General features: G+C 37.6%; 1 protein-coding gene across 5 annotated transcripts in view; it reads right to left on the bottom strand.

Annotated features, from left to right (window-relative positions):
* Positions 1 to 16,709, bottom strand: part of clu (clustered mitochondria protein homolog) — a 43,699-nt gene that overhangs the window by 13,460 nt on the left and 13,530 nt on the right. For 4 of the 5 annotated variants that reach the window (XM_087346283.1, XM_087346286.1, XM_087346288.1 and 1 more), the window contains exons 2-8: positions 5,488 to 6,071; positions 3,571 to 3,724; positions 2,815 to 3,082; positions 2,468 to 2,697; positions 1,740 to 1,876; positions 825 to 1,019; positions 222 to 434 (exon numbers count right to left, since the gene is read on the bottom strand). In XM_087346283.1, the coding sequence (XP_087202409.1) occupies positions 222 to 434; positions 825 to 1,019; positions 1,740 to 1,876; positions 2,468 to 2,697; positions 2,815 to 3,082; positions 3,571 to 3,724; positions 5,488 to 6,071 (1,781 nt within the window). Of the gene's footprint in view, positions 1 to 221; positions 435 to 824; positions 1,020 to 1,739; positions 1,877 to 2,467; positions 2,698 to 2,814; positions 3,083 to 3,570; positions 3,725 to 5,487; positions 6,072 to 12,954; positions 13,201 to 16,709 lie in introns of those variants that run through there. The other variant, XM_087346285.1, reaches the window with a different exon arrangement.

The following is a 16,709-nucleotide window of genomic DNA, read 5'->3' as shown; positions in this document are numbered from 1 at the left end:
AGTGAAGACCATTAAGTAACATTAATTAGTTGCATCAGACTGTGTTTTATTCAAATAGTTTTTATAACTGTGAAAAGCAACATGACACAACATTACTACCATATAACTCACAATACTTAAAGATTAATCAGCAAGCAATGATTAATGTACAGAAATATTTATTTCTTCATCTTGCTCTCAACCTCATAATGTAAACTGTCTAAGACATCTCTGTTACTTACCAGCTCAAGGTACTTGGGATGTGAAATAACAGTCTTTCCGAAGTCTATCGATCCATAGACCACAGACTGCTCCTGTTCCCGCTCCAGGATGCCTGGTATAATTGACTGTGCTGTAACACGATAGCCTCGGTAGTCGATGACAACTGTACCTAAAGTATACAGACCTTGCAGGTCCACTGCACTATACACCCGTACTCCCTGAAGATCATTACGCTGCAAATAAAACAAAAGTAATGGACTTCCTGCATAGAGGTGAGATTTCTGGTTCTCAATGCAGCAAGTAAGAAGGTGAATGCCTTCTGGGATGTTGCAAAATGTAATCTCGTAAAAGAGTATCAAAACAGGTACCTAATAATTAATTACTGCATTTCCACAGATAGGTGCACGTGTGTATCTGTATTACAAAATGATCACCAACCATCTTACACTCCCACCTCAAAAATTCACATGACCAACTTGTTGGTGTTACTGATGATAGGAAAGTAAAAGGTACAAAAGAAAAGGCAAGGTGCAACGAAAGTTATTAGATCAGACAGACACAATGTTACCACAAACCCTTTTTTTATAAGGAAAGCAAGGTAAAGAAAATTCAGAATCACTTACTGGAGCAATAAATGCTGCAGCATCTCCACCCAGTTCTTTATAATGGTCTCGTACATCAAAACCCAAGCTGAAGAAAATGTTATTCCAAATAAACATTTGCATCTTAGCTTCTTCTCCAGGATTAATTGCCATAACATTTCCATCTATTACTGCCATAGCACCTCTAGTTGCCGCTGCAACAAAATCACTATGCACCTGCAAAACAAAAGAACTGAGAACAATTATGTCAATTCAATACTTTACCAATACACAGTTGACATTCGCGGTACTGCAGCTGTCTAGAGCCACACTTCGATTGTCATTTCTATCAGAGACAACAGACTGGCGACAAGAATTTCTGTTTATGGTTGTTGAACAACACTGCCAATGTAAGGATTTTTTAACTATCATTTCCATCAGAAATATGAGGCCATCATACATTTGCAAAATGAAGAAGAAACAGCACAAACATGATTTAAAATTTCTGGGAAAAAATTCATCTCTCTACTGTGGTATATTTCAAAACTTGTGTATCATAAAATATATTGAAACAGTAATCATTATGTTTCCATTAGCACTACCATCATATTCACATGCAATTTATCCAATTCTATGCAACACATCTCTCAAACTTACAACTTCATACTGGAAAATATTACTATTGGTACCAGTACTCAGCAAAAGACCTAGCGAGCAAAAATATGTATACAAATGGAATAGTTAAGGAAGGCAATAGCACAAATTTCTCAGTCAAAATCCAGAAACTGTACCTGGCATTATATATCTAAAGGCTTTGACTACAGAACATTTTTTAGCTTCCATTGCTACATTCTTAGCAAAAATCAGTGCTCTACAAATATCAAAGTACATAGTACCCTCACTTCATTTAATTTGACAAAATTTTTAAAGCAACTTTCTTGGCTCAAAAATACCAACCTTAAATATAGCTCTCTCCCTTAGTAACCTTTCTGGAAGATTTTTCCTTGGCAGCTCACGTGTTGTCTGTAATTCTTCATTCCAGTCTCGTGTTTGACCAGGTATGTGTTCTTCATAGCCAAGCTTTGATGAGAATGCTGAAAGTAATTTAACTCCTGAAGCATGAAGATTGTCATGTAATTGTCGACAGTGACAACAGAGTAGTCTGAAGTTGATTATAATATCTAGTTATTAGGTAATGATTGACTACACCAAACAATTAAAGTAGATAAAGTGAGAATTAATACAGAATTTTAATTATGGAAACCAAATTAGCCATTCAACTCATTTAGAATGAAAAGAATAATTACTCAATTATTTAAAATAAAATTCACAATATTTTCTGACAAACTAGTGTTACATAGATTCAGAAGCATCACAGGTAAGGAAATACTGTCTAAACCTCCAAAGTAAATTATTCAAGTGAAATCCCCATATATTATTTCACAAAGAAATGTCAGATTTGAAAACTAAACTGAGAAAGATATTAAATCAGACAATAGACATGAAGATTATTAACTTGGGATTACTGAAAATGAACCTTACATCAGGGAAAACCTTAAATAAATTCAACTGTAGTAATATTTGTTAAATTTATCTGCTGTATTCAGTTATCCATGTTGGTTCTCCCCCCCCCCCAACTACTACTGATAACTGAGTCTTAGTATGGTACAGTTGAAAGGACTTACTGTCTTCTGCTCTGATTGCATCGACTGTGTGTTCCATTTGTGGAGCACTCCATGAATACAATTGATATGGCGTTGCAACCCTCTCAAATGGGTGTCGTTGTGTCCTCTTCTTCTGAAGTATGGAGAAGTTTCGTTTGAATGCAGGACTGATTTGATTTAACAGCTCAATCAAAGCATGACACAAGTGGCTTGGTGTGGCAGGCTTTGGGTTAAAATACTCTTCAGAAGATCTGGAAAGAATTATTTTAAAAATGGGAAAACAGAAATTCATAAACGTAATTAAATTACATAAAACTGAACACTTCTGATACCTTCAAATATTACCTGACAATATTCTGTTTACTTACTGATTCACAAAAAATCCACGTGCACAGGCAGTGATATGATAATGTTTCTCTTCTAAAGTAACCAGATATAGATACATAAGATCACCGTGCATCTTGCGGAAACCAGGTGGTGGATTCCATCCAGAAGTTGTTAACACCTTCACTGTCTGCGGACCCTTCTGTTCTTTCACCTGGGGTTGCAGTGGCATCAATGGCCTCTCTTTACTTCCTGGCATTATGTAATCTGGAGGTGTGCAGTCTACACTCTCAGGTCGACTCTTCTTTTTCTCTGTTATCAAAATATATCCATTTTAGCACAAACCAAGAAGTTCTGTGAAAAACTTGTGATGCCTGCTCTCCTTCAGTAGCTTCAATCATTGAGGCTGTCTGTAACTATAAATTAACGATTGTATAATTTAGTGATTCAGTCCTACACATAATTTTTATTAGCACAGATTTTCAAAATGATAAGTCCATAAGACAACCTCAAAGTTGTGCAATTATCACGATATATATATAATTTTTAATCTATCTGCACAATGAATCTACATGCTTAGCTCCAATGGTTCGTTACTTATCACATCAACTGGAAGTTAAATACAGATTTAAAGCAGCCATCAATGTTTTAAAATGAAAAACTGTATTTACAACAGTTGTATATTTTTTATTATCACACCTACCTACATAACAGATGTCTCCATTATGCATGCTTACAAATTAAACTGAAGAAGAATGTAAATTTATGTGACTAGTAAAGTATTTAATATTTTGATATACCTAGTATATCACCTTGAGTGACAACATTAAGGAAGGATAAAGAACTACAGTCTACTCCATTGTATGCATCTGCTGGGTCCAGTGACTTCAACAAATCACGAACATGTCTGACATGGATCCTTGCCTCTCTCATAGTGTATGGTTCTTCCACAACCTGTAAGAATACAAATAAAAGCATTTAAAATAGTTCATTAAACAGACAAATTATGCATGTCTTCTTCTTTTAAGCACAAATAAAAAATAAACAAGCAACTAACTTCACCATCATAATTTAACAAATTTTAATGCATAAACACATCTATGTTACCATTTATATCATTTCCTTTCATACTTATGCCAGCTGCAATTTGTGAGATGCCGCAAATAAACTTTAGCTGTAGGAGACGATGTTTTGGTGTTTAATCAACTGTAATGGAATAAATAATTTAGAAACATTTCAAACTTTTAATCACCTTGGAGTAACAAGAACAAACAGAAATGAAGTTCATGATTAAATATAGCAAGAAACAAAGGAAAAACTTGTTAATATTCAGGTTATGAAACTGACATCATTGCATCCACTAGCCAAACCACCATATATAAACAGTGTTGTTAATTGTTTTGTATGGCTGTAAAATATGGTATCTTACAAACAAACACATTCTTGTACATTTTCCTTTTGTCCCCTCTTTTCTATCTCTCTCTAAAGAAATGTTTATGCCATCAGGTAAAAACATAAAACCTAATTTCTTTGAATGGAAGGCGCTACTCTCAATCCCCGGACAAAAACAGTAGTCCTAGATTAAAGGTCTATTATGCCGAGGAAAGCAGACAAATTAAAAGACTTACAAAATAAAATGATCAACAAAATACTTGGGCCAAAGTGTAATAAGTGAACAATTTAGGATATTACATAATGAGAAGCTCTGTCATTTATAAACATCACGTAGTATTGTTTGGTTGGTAAAATCAAGGAGATTATCACTGGCTTGACCTCTAGTTAAAAAAGGGGAAACCAATAATTTCATACAGAATACTGATAATGAAACAAGTTACAAAGCAGCCACTTGGAAAACTGAGAAGGATATAGGAGGAAAATATTAAGATGGATTTTACAGAGGAAGGACATGCGGACTGGGTCAGAATCACACTTACATAATCATACTCTAAAGCAGTGGTCCCCAACCTTTTTGTGCCTACGGGCACATTTGAGAGTTTATGAGATCGTAGCGGGCACCACCCAATTAACAAAGCCAAATTTTCTTTTCTCTGGACAAATAAGATATGGATACCAAATAATATGCAAAACAACACAACGTTTAATGATACAAGAAACCACGCAATCAAAAATACGTAGTTTTATAAGTACGATTATTATTACTCAAGTGGGAAGTTAGTGTGATGTTTGGCACTGCATTTCATCAGCCAGTTTTTCAAATTTGGAAGTGTAGGATGATGTTGCTGCTCGCAAACAATCGCCAAGATGGGCGTCAGTAAGTCGAGATCTGTGCTTTGATTTTATAATGTTCATGGTTGAACGGCCTTCATTATTCAGTATAACCTCTTCCGTAACAACACGGGCACCCAAGAAAAGCCATGGCGCCCGCGGGCACCGCGTTGGGGACCACTGCTCTAAAGTGTACTATCAGAAGTAATTATTTTTAAACACCCTCGAGATCTCCTCATGACAAAATAATCACATTTAAGTGTTACACAATAAACTGGAAAAAATACTATCAAATATTATGGCATGTGAACTGGCAACTTCCTCACTAAAATCTGAGTGCTCAGATACTTCATAGAAAAATGCACATACAAAAGAAGACAGAGAAGACGGAACGAGTATGTGAAGTCAGTACAGGTTTTAACAACCTGTAACACGAAGTGAAGATCAACAAAGATTTTTTTACAAAATAAGGAAATGGGCTAAAAACTAACCTTGATAACAGATCCTTCCTTCAATCCCTCAATGTTCTTTAATTCTGCAAAGTTATCAAGTGTATTTCCATCAAGCTGTAGTGAGAAGCAGGTTCGATGGCAGGTATCTTCTCGATCCATTAACAGTTGATGAATTTCTTGGACTAGCTCCATGCTTGAGACTTGTATGTCAAATGGTTCAGTCCCAGGACTCATTATTTTAACTGTAAACCCCAAATCCTGTATTAACACTATCTCTTGATCATCTTTTTTGTCGTCCTTCTCTTTCTCTTTGGTGGCTTCCACCTCACCTTTCTCCACAATGTTCTCCTCAGATTCATTGTGAGCAATGATCACACTATTTACACCTGAACTGTCACTGTCCTGACTTTTAGTCACGGATGTTATAGCACTACTGTTAGTTGTATAATCACTACCCAGTTCGCTTGCACTAGCATCCTCTTCATGTCCGTTGGTGGTCAAAATGCTGTGTCCATTAGTTACAGAATTGTTTGTGATACTTGCATCATGTCCATTTACCACACCTGCAGATGATTCTTCTTCTACCTTTTCTACAACCTTCATTTTGTCTTCAGACTTCTTATCTGCAAAGAAACAATAAATAGTAACATTAATTCTGCAGGACTGACTAAAAGACTCTTTCAATATTAAGAAGTTCAAACAAGTCAAACAAAAATTCCTACAATAGTGAACAGATTTATTAATTTAACACATCAAATATTTTGTATAATTGGTTATACTTTTCTTTCAGTTATTTTGCATTTAATCAGATAATAAGAAAATAATTACGTATTCAATACAGTAGAGTCCCAATCCTCCACCTTTGGCTATCTGAAATTCTGTTTTATCCGACATGCCATTTCGGATAAATGCTCCACTTCACCACCAATGCACTTTCTACATTGTCTGTACTCAGTTGCTACAGAAGTACTACTGTTGCCACAAAGAAAGGCTTAGAAGCAAATACCCATTACCAACTTCTTCAAAAAATAAATCCTTTCATTTACAAATTTATATTTTATTCAATTCTGTTTTTGTGAGATTTTTTCATTTGATGCCATATGTATTTTCTTTACACTAAATATTGAAAACTAACTTTTAAACTCAGTTGTTATTAACCCTCCTCTTTTTCATTAGCCTTTTATATTACCCAACATTTTCGATTATCTGAGCATCCTTAAGTCCCTTTTAGGTTGGATATATTTCGTGAAGAGGACAAATTACAGATCTCATCATTATGCAATTTTCTGCATCCCGTTCTCCAAGACCTTCAATCTGTGAATCCCAGTAAACATAACAAAAGAAAAATCAATTTGACTGCTACAGACTTACGTACCCCATACCCCTTCATGACAACAGGCTGATGTTGAAGAATGAAGATTTCTGAAGACCATTTTGGAAACAAGGCCATACGTTTTGGAATCTGAACTTTCTTCAGTCTTCATGCAAAAAGAAATGGGCTGTTGGGTACCATGTTTGAGCTAGCCTCGGACCCTGACAGTTTCAACATTGCAATGTTGTAATTCAAATGAAGGACAAAGTCCAAACAAACATTTTTAAAGGCTAGATGTTATTTTACAGCACTCTCAAATCAAAACAATATAGTGCCACTTCATATACAGAGCTCTGTCAATTAGTAGCTATATACTGATCTCTGAAATTGAAAAAGAGGCCAAAGGTCAAGACTTAGCCTGTGAAGTTAGGTAACAGGGTCCCTGAACAAGAAAGATACGACAAAGCCCACAGCAATTTTAGATTCAAGACCAGCAACAGACTGTAAACCTAGACAATCCTACATGTATACTTCAGACAGATGCAAATGTATCTAAACTGACAATGTTTTGACTCTTGTAGTTGATCCAGACAGTAGTATTTCCACATTTCAACATCCACGTGCCGCTATATAAAACCGACAATATTTAACTGAAAGGATTAGAGCTATGGATCTTCCAAGTGGTCGCTTTCCTACAGGATTTCCAACAAAAAATTTGTATGCATTTCTAATTTGCCCATGCGCGCTACATGCCCTGTCCATCTTCTGTGCGGGGAGTTGTTAGAACCAAACGCAAAGCTCGAGGACCATCCGTTGTAGGCTACACGCACCTCCTCCGTCAGCACCCCCAAGAACGCGCCGTGCCGACCGGTTTACCGCGTAAAACGACTATAATGCTAGTGTAATGTCTCTACTGTTTATCAGGTTTGTCAGCAATAGACTGATGTGTGTCTAAAATAAATGAGCTTTACTCCAAGTAGAGGCCAAAGATTGCAATGATTTAATACAAAAACGCGGAACACTTTCGCACGTTGTCATAGTACTCTCGATGCCTGTGGATGGGTCTTTGAGAATCCGATATACGAGGCGCGTCCTCAAAGTAAGTTTCCCACTCGTCCCACAGCTAGCAAACCTTATATTGAGCGAAGCGACTGTGCGTACGTGATAGAGCAATGACGTAGCATGGCGCATGCACTAACGGTACTTCCCGCGTTCTCACAGTAGCATCGTTGCAGCTGTTGAAGATGGAGGTTCTTATTCCAGCTCCCGCCGACTGTGAAGTGCGGCCAGTGATAACGCTAGGCCGCACACGGCTCGACGGACAGCAAGTCTCCTGCAGGAGTTCAGCTGGGAGGTGTTTAATCATTCACCCTACAGCCCGGACCTCGCTCCCAGTGATTTCCATCTTTTCCTACACCTCAAGAAATTCCTGTCCGGTCAGCGTCAGCGTTTTGAGAATGACAGAGAGGCGGAGATGGTTGTCACACAGTGGTTCCAATCCCAGGCGGCAGACTTCTACGACACAGGTATTCAAAAGTTGGTCCCACGGTATGACAAATGTCTCAATTCCGGTGGCGAATATGTTGAAAAATAGCTGGACACTTGCTGTATCTGTTGCAATAAATATTTCCATGAAATTGTGTTTTGTTTCTGTAAACGGCCCCAGGGAAACTTACTTTTGGGACGCGCCTCGTACTATTACGAGCATTTCGTCATCCTCACTGAATAAACAAATAAGCCACGAAGGAAAAAAAAAATCAAGCATGTGCTAATTCTGTAACGCAACCATCGATACTCCAGCCAATAGCAGCTCGACTTCTGTTTATTTTCCTCATACATTCAATTTAGAAGAATCTCAGTGTACACAAACAATTTTGAGTAAGACGTTTATACCGAGATCAACGACAGTTTCAGTATACTCTTAGCCTATTTTGGATTGTCTTCACCATCTTCTATTAGTTGCCTAATTACATTCAGAGTTTTAAGTTCTGTAACGCTACAGTGCGTAAGAAATAATTCGAAATAATCCAAACCCAGACAGTTCAACGAAAGCGATTAATACTATCTAACCTTTGTATAAATGAATAAAATAAAGGCCATGTTTGGCCATCCGTCCGTCTCTATACCTAATCTCTGAAACTATTAATTTTATTTTCATCAAATTCAAAACAAACGTTTCCTTTGAGCATCTCTACGAGACTATACCCAGCAGTGTCACACTTCTGAACACAAGTAACAAGAAAATTCGAAAACAAAATACAAATTGCCCCAAGCTGATAATGTATAACCCAGAATGAGATCGAAGTTGGGTTCCTTATGGCAAATTATCTAACGTCAAATACATAACCGGATAATGCAACGGTAATGTATTCGTGATGTACTTCTAGAGACTGAGGAGAACCATGTAAACCTGTTAGATAAGCTGCTAATGGTACCGAGATTTGAACCGTATACCTCCCGAAAAAAGGTCTACATTGACCTTTTCAATAAACTAACGCAGTGTAGAATTCGAAAAAAAAATACTGATGAATCTGATGCAGAAAATTACCTTTTCTAAACATTTCGAGACGACGGATGTCAAAGTTCACAAAAGATTATCACAACTGACAAAATCTCTTGACAAAACGATCATTCAATGCTGTAAGAGGGCAGACAGAGCTGACGTCAGTGTCAAAGCGGTGATGCAGATCACATATTCATCACAATATTTGTGCTTACCAGAACGCAGTAAAATTCACAGCGCAGCGTAACACCTGAGGAAAGAAGGTCACTAAATGGTGAAGTTAAATTATGTTCGTCACAACATTAGAAACATAAATTCTTGAAAAGCACGTTTTGTTCAGTTCGAGAAGTGTTAACATCTCATCGACTTACCAAACACCGAAGATCAGAACATAAAAGGCAGCAGAGACGGAAATCTTACTGGACCACAAAATAAATTATACCAGGTGGACGATTTGAAGGGCGTGTAATTATATATTTATAACACATACGAAAAATGCATGTACTATAAAAGTCAACAAAATTCAAATTTAATAATTTTTCCTTGTTCGGTGCGTGTTTTCAATTCTTAATTAAAGCCTGAATTTTAGGAAAATTCTAAATGGACTCGATCGGAATGAAATCGGAACACTAGAAGCAAAGTGGCCAGATTCTGCTGGACAACCTGGCTTCCTGAGCGTTCGACAAAATTTACACTTCAAAACAGACGGGGATTCCCGTCACTTGGGAGAGCAAAAACACAAGGGTATTCATGTGACGTATCCGTTACTGCCCTACAATCTCGAAACTGCAATGTGTACACAAATGTTCGTAAAAAGCCCCAATTTAGTGAAAAACCATTCAGCGGTTCTGAGTTGTTACGGACGGACAGAGGGCGAAGCCAATACGCTAATATTTGCAACTTAGTTGCGACTAAATCAGGTCGGCCAACAATGTTTCCAGAACAGCGGGGTTTCCGTACGTAAAATGATCAGGTGTGTTCAGAATTTGTATTCTTAAAATCGAGATTCAAACGCATTTTCCCAAAAATTTCAGGAATATAACTTGATTTTTTTCCATCCCCTCAACTGTCGCGTCCTCGCAAGTTCTTTGTCTCTCTCCCTAAGAGATTTTGAAATATCTGCCGACGTTCATGTGTCCTGCCACTGAACGCCATCCACTCTCTGTACTACTTAATTTCCTATCGTTAATAATACCAGCATGGCGGCAAAGCGGAAATCTGACGTAAAGCGTCACTAACGCTGCTTAATGCAAGATCACGAAGCTTTGTATGGTAATTAACACGTCTTGGAAAACTTTGTTCAGGTAACGTTTTAGAAAGTAAAAGTAAAACACCAGAACAGCAGCGAAATCGATAACGTCCTGCTTTTCACAGTTTCGGACTGCGAGACCTTCTTACAATGAGGATGTGTCCCACAGCAGCAAACGACACATATGTAAATAATCCATTTGCATTCACGACCCATTAGCAACGTGTTACACAATTTACTGGAAAGGTCGAACATGTAAACATGACGTATGATTACAATAACAATTCTGACGTTTAATACCATGCAAGACCAATTGCAATTCAGTAATAAAAATCTATTTACTTCCAAATTCAAAAACAAGAGAACTGGGAATTCGAAAAAAAAAAAAGATATATATATTATATATTAAATCTTGTCCGTCTAATCACAATAAATTCTTATTAAATATTAAAATCTTACAATAGTTAACATTTAAAATATTTAAAATATTAAATGATGTTCTTTATCGAAATATTCGATTTACATTAGACCATCACTTTTCATGTTTCACTACATGTTTCAGTTCCTAAAAGAACCATCCTCAGGTGTATATAATTATATAAAGCTTCAAAACGATAAATAATTCAAATACAATTTTCATACATTATGCTAGCGTGCATTTTTATTAGATTTTTACCAGATATATTTGCTTAGTTAAATGATAAAGCCCTAACAAAATTCCATCTGCAGTTTTAAGAACACGTATGTTGCAGGGATTACACTATAGTGATTTTCTTTAAAACTTTTTTAAAATTCACGAGAATCAGAGAGCGATTAGCTAATTTTGAAATAGCATTTTATGTTATAGCTGCACATGCATTTATGCAACAGACCCTAAGTAAGCGCACATAACTTAACTGTGGGTACCGTATGCTGATATTCTATAACAGCATTCACGTGGCGCTGTAAAATGTCCTACAAAACTGTTAAATAATTCACAGAGCCTGTTCTGAGGTCACGCCAGACGGCATAATTCGTAAACACTGAAATAGAAGATGCAGGCAATGAACTGAACCTAACGCCTACAACGTAGGTGACCCAACGTGTTGAAGGGCAGGAACAGTTGCATATTATTAAATGAGCTCTCATTGTGGCTAAGAAACTTGTAGATATGGCATCAACGAGATGACGTAATCATTACACATAGTTGTAAAAATTCAGGGTTTCCTGCTTCCTGAAATAACATTGCGACATCTGAATTGCCTGGTTCCGGATACTCGAGATTCAGTTCTAGTACATCCTGTTACGTAGGTCAATTGTCCTAAGGTTGCGGATAGTGGAGACAATCTCTAGATGCGTTTGGCAGGCGCAGGACTTTAATGTAAAATTGAACCTCAACTGGGCTAGTGGGTGTTTCGTCACAAACGTGTCTGACTATTCACTAATAAAGGTTGGACTGAAGCGAATTTCAGGACAGTCTCGTTACTACTGGCTTTCACTTTCCTATTACAATCGAAACTAAACATGCTCAGAAGAAGGCTTAGCACCGTCAACTGTTACACAAGCTATTCATCAAGATAAATGGTAACAACGTTATTCGGAAGTCTGTAATATTAATATATAGATCTATTCCATCTGTCTGAACTGGTGAAATATGGCTGTCATAATTCAGATGCAGAAATATTTTCAAAAATCAGTAGGGAATGCGTCTTTGGATGCACGCAAACACGAAATAAATACCGAACGTTATAGCGTAATCGCAGTTATACCACCCCTGGTTATCATTCGGAATAAAACCAGTTCATCGAACGTCGCTATCAAGTGGTTGGCAAGTGGAAGGGCCAGGGTTCGAAACTTGAATCACATACCTGCTAACCTGACTGAGGATTTTCCTTGGTTTTTCTTAGTCGCTCCAGTAAAACTGGCGAAATCGTGCCTTAAGACGGGCCACTACCATTTCCTTCTATATCCTTCCCTGTTCATAAATTACTAAACCACGCCAGTTTAGGTCTACTGTTCGACACGATAACGAGCGCAGATTCAAAAGCACATATACATAAAGAATCAAGAATTAATCAAAACCAGTTCGAATCCCGGCCAAAAACAATTACCGTTAAGAGGTTCAAAACCTGATTAAATCGCTCCAACTTTCCCACTATCCTTTTTAGACTAGACCACCATTCATTGATGTCCAGATGTGTTTTATTCGACGTATACAATAACGCCATCAGTTGATGCATAGTAGTTAAACATACGATACAAATGAAACTGCACAGGACTGACTTCGAAAGGCGCAGAAATTTAAACACTACGAAAATGTATAAGAATCATACGGTTTAGCACAGCAAAGGAACGGGACCATTATACGGCACGTTATGGTGTACACTTTCCGATCAATTCAATTCCTATGATCCAAATATCTCAAACAGACACACAAGTAGAGGTGAGAGTCCTTGAACTTACCAATGATTCAACAAAAAACGAGAACCGCTCTGAAACGCCTCAGATGTCCTGAAAACAGCTGTAACCACTGTGATTTGCACATATGTATGAAAAATGTCACCTGTACGAAACGAACGTGCCAAAATATGTTTTACATATGGGCCTAATACGTTTAAGTTTCGTGAGAATGTACAAGCAAACATTAACATGGATGAACACCACCAGTAACAACTTCCAACTACACTGCACATCACTACCACACGAATCCAGAAATAACACGTTCTCGCTCCTGTGTTAAATTTGGATTACAAAAGAAGCCCGCGGAGCTAGGAGTATGAGGTCGCCGACAGTCCGACCGTCTGTGAGCTGTGGATGGCCCTTCTACTGCGCCCGGTAGAACACACGTACGACTACTTTCCCTCTGCCTCGTTTAATGACGCTAAACTGATAAACACAGCGAAAACTGGTATATTCATGTATTTAGAGTCATTAATAACATATATGAAAAAACAACCATCAAGAAACAGAAGACTCTAAAACTTGTCTGGTGTGACCTGCGAAGTGTGTGAAAGTGTGCTGTTTAATGCAGCTGTAATGTTATATTACATCACTTAGCTGTCCAGAATGTAACAGTGAAATAATAAGATCCCCTCTGGCGTCATTTCGAGGCACCGACATTCAACCGCAACATAAAGGACTGATATATTTATAAATTTTAAGAAATAAAAAAAAATTAGAAAGGCAGTTACTAGGACAAATGAATGGCCAACCTTTCCAAAACAGGCCTACAGAAAATAAAAGTTAGCGTGATTCATATTCCATAAATATCACGTTCGATTCTGCACCCAGAAACCATAAATACTAGGTTTTTCTCTCCCCCCCCTCCTTCCTGGAATAGTATCGTACCTACAGCTGCTTCCAACCACATTCTTCAAAATTTTGACACGTATCGGTCCAACACAATCCGTACTCGAAACGAAACTCAAAATAAATTTTGCTGATAAATAAAACACACGTCGTTAAAATCTGCAACTTGTGTTTTAAAAATATGTTAAACAAAAATTTATTTATAGCTGCAAGATATTTCATGCCTTTCTACTCCGATAACCTTTAAAACTAAATGCAATAAATTAACGCCGAGTTCAACGCTGTTTGCAAAAACCACAAAGGAAGCGCTTTGAAAATGAGGGCACATTATCGCCTTTGTTACTTAACAAATTTAAGTCGATCGCCTATCGGTGAACTCGGTTGAACTGAATAAATTCTGTATCTACAAAGCTGACAAAAACTCTCAAGTGTAACGTTTAACAGTCACACCACATTTAAAACAATCTTATTCAACAGAAACGCCATTCATTCAGACAAATCCAATGTCGAGTAGGAAATTCACAGTGCCAGACTGTGTTGTCACGATTTAACTTGCATTAACATTATAAAGAGTTTCAAAGGTTAGCTGTTGCTTATTTTTGCAGGAAGGAGCTACTTATTTCAGTTATCATGATGGTCTTACGTGAAAGCAAAGGGCCCAGTACTGAATCTTCCCTTCCTCTACACACCTATCAACAGGATGTTCATATCTCAGACTTGTCAAGCAGCCCAAAATCTCTCCTTGCCACCTGATGAAGCCATGACGAAAGAACACCAGGTACAAATATAGCAGCATGCCCTTCTGCCACTGAAGCCGTGGTTCAATACACGCTGATGTCACGATAAACAGACACCAAGAGTCGTTCGTGAAATAATATCTACAGTAGCAGTAGTCTATAACCCGTGATCCATACAAGTGCGACAATATATTTCGTATCCACGACTAGTGTACTTCGCCAGAACTCGAAACTGACCAATGCCCACGATAGAACATGAAGTCAAAGTCCAAATACATCACTGGATCTCGTCCCATACCTTTTCGGTCTAAACTTATGAAATTAAATAGTAAATAAACAACAAAACTCAAAAAAAAACCATGGGCCAATACCCCTATAACACCACGGAGCAGCTAGTCAAGAAACTCAACACATTTTATGGAGTCTGAAGGTTCATTATCGTATTCACAAGCGCCAACCAGCGGTCCCTGTCCTGATCCAGATGAATCCAGTCCACATCCTTCCACCAGACTTCCCTAAGACGCGTTTTTTAACATTATCATCTACTGCCAAATATTCCAAATCAGGTTTTCAAGTCAAAATTTTCTACGCATTTCTATTCCACGTGCGCCAGATTCATCCTCCCTGATATGATCGTCCTACTATGTGACTTACCTAACGACAGTGATAGTTATTACATTTATAGAAACGAATTAAAAATTGTAAATTTTGGACAATACGTTCCCGTTCTATCAAATCCTACAAAACGTGCTAAGTCGTTGAGAATTCATAGGCCAATGGTCAAATATTTAAATAGCTTCAGTGGAAACAAACTCTTCTATTCGGCGCCCATCCATCAATAACATCATATGGAAAAGAAGAGGAACTAAAATTTAATATTTATGCTGGCGCAGAATGAATAACTAGAACGTACATGTGTCAGCGTCTTATATGACTCGCCGGGGTCATTCAGAATAGTCAACACTAAACCAGTCCACAGTGAACGACGGCAACAAATAGTGTTTAAAAATTTATCATAAGTCAGAGACAGGTTATTGCTGAATATATCGAAATACAAAGCACTTACACAACGCGACAAGACAAATGTTTATCTCAACTGTAAAGTAAAAAAGAAAAGTAAAGTTGTCCCGCTACACGCCATGTAGGCGCTTGGAGGGGAGAGCTGGTATAGCTCCTCTTCATTCTTAATCTAGGCACTAGATGGTGGGAAATGACCCCGGTAACCACTGGTCGGGAGGCCGGGTGCGCCCCAGAGCCGGTCTTACTGTTTTTGTTGTGTCCTTTTGTTTATTGTTTTGTTCTGTCTCATTGTGTTGATGTATCTCATTGTTTGTTGTGTCTTATTGTTTTTGTTGTGTCATTTTTTTGTTTTGTTCTGTCTCTGTTGAAGTATATCATTGTTGGTTGTGTCTTATTGTTTTTGTTGTGTCCTTTTGTTTATTGTTTTGTTCTGTCTCATTGTGTTGATGTATCTCATTGTTTTGTATCTTATTGTAGGTCACTGCCACCGGGTATAAACCCATTTGCAGTCAATAATAAATAATAATAATAAAAAACTACCGCCATCGAGGATCTAACCCCTGTCGCCCAGTCCGAAATCTGTCACTATACAGACTGAGCTAAATCGGCTCAATTGATATACTTGTGACAACATTCACACATCGAAAAATGCATCAATTACAGTTCTAAATGAGACACGTATCTCGTTTCATGCACGATGAACCGTTTCTGAGAAAACTGACACAGTTCGGGTTTAAAGTCACGTAAATTATTGATTATATTTGATCGACGTGAACGAAAATTAAATTGTTTCCATAGGGATTTGTAACAAATGTAATCGAAATTGGTTTAAAAGTTTCTGAGACGAAACATGAGGACGGACGCGTTCTTTTAAAATACATTCATTTTATTATGCGTCTCACGCAAATAAGTAACATTATATAAGGCGAGCAAATACATTCATTATTCAAGCTCGTAATCAAACGCTTTGCCAATGCCTGATAATTTACTACGACACGGCCGTTTATCACTCGTGGATTACTCAACAGCAATTTCTCAGCACATTTCAGGTCTACTTCTCAGTTGCAAACTCTCTTTCGTTGCTGAATTCAATCCTGTATCTTCTCGAGAAGCAAACACTCTCTTAGCTAGCCACGAAATACCCTGCCCTTT

Source organism: Zootermopsis nevadensis, unplaced genomic scaffold, assembly GCF_977971745.1.
Source record: "Zootermopsis nevadensis isolate Lab colony 2312 unplaced genomic scaffold, Znev_1.0 Znev_ptg000010l, whole genome shotgun sequence".
Lineage (NCBI taxonomy): Eukaryota > Metazoa > Arthropoda > Insecta > Blattodea > Termopsidae > Zootermopsis > Zootermopsis nevadensis.
Note: the sequence above shows the minus strand (reverse complement) of the source record. Positions and strands in the feature narration are given on the sequence as shown.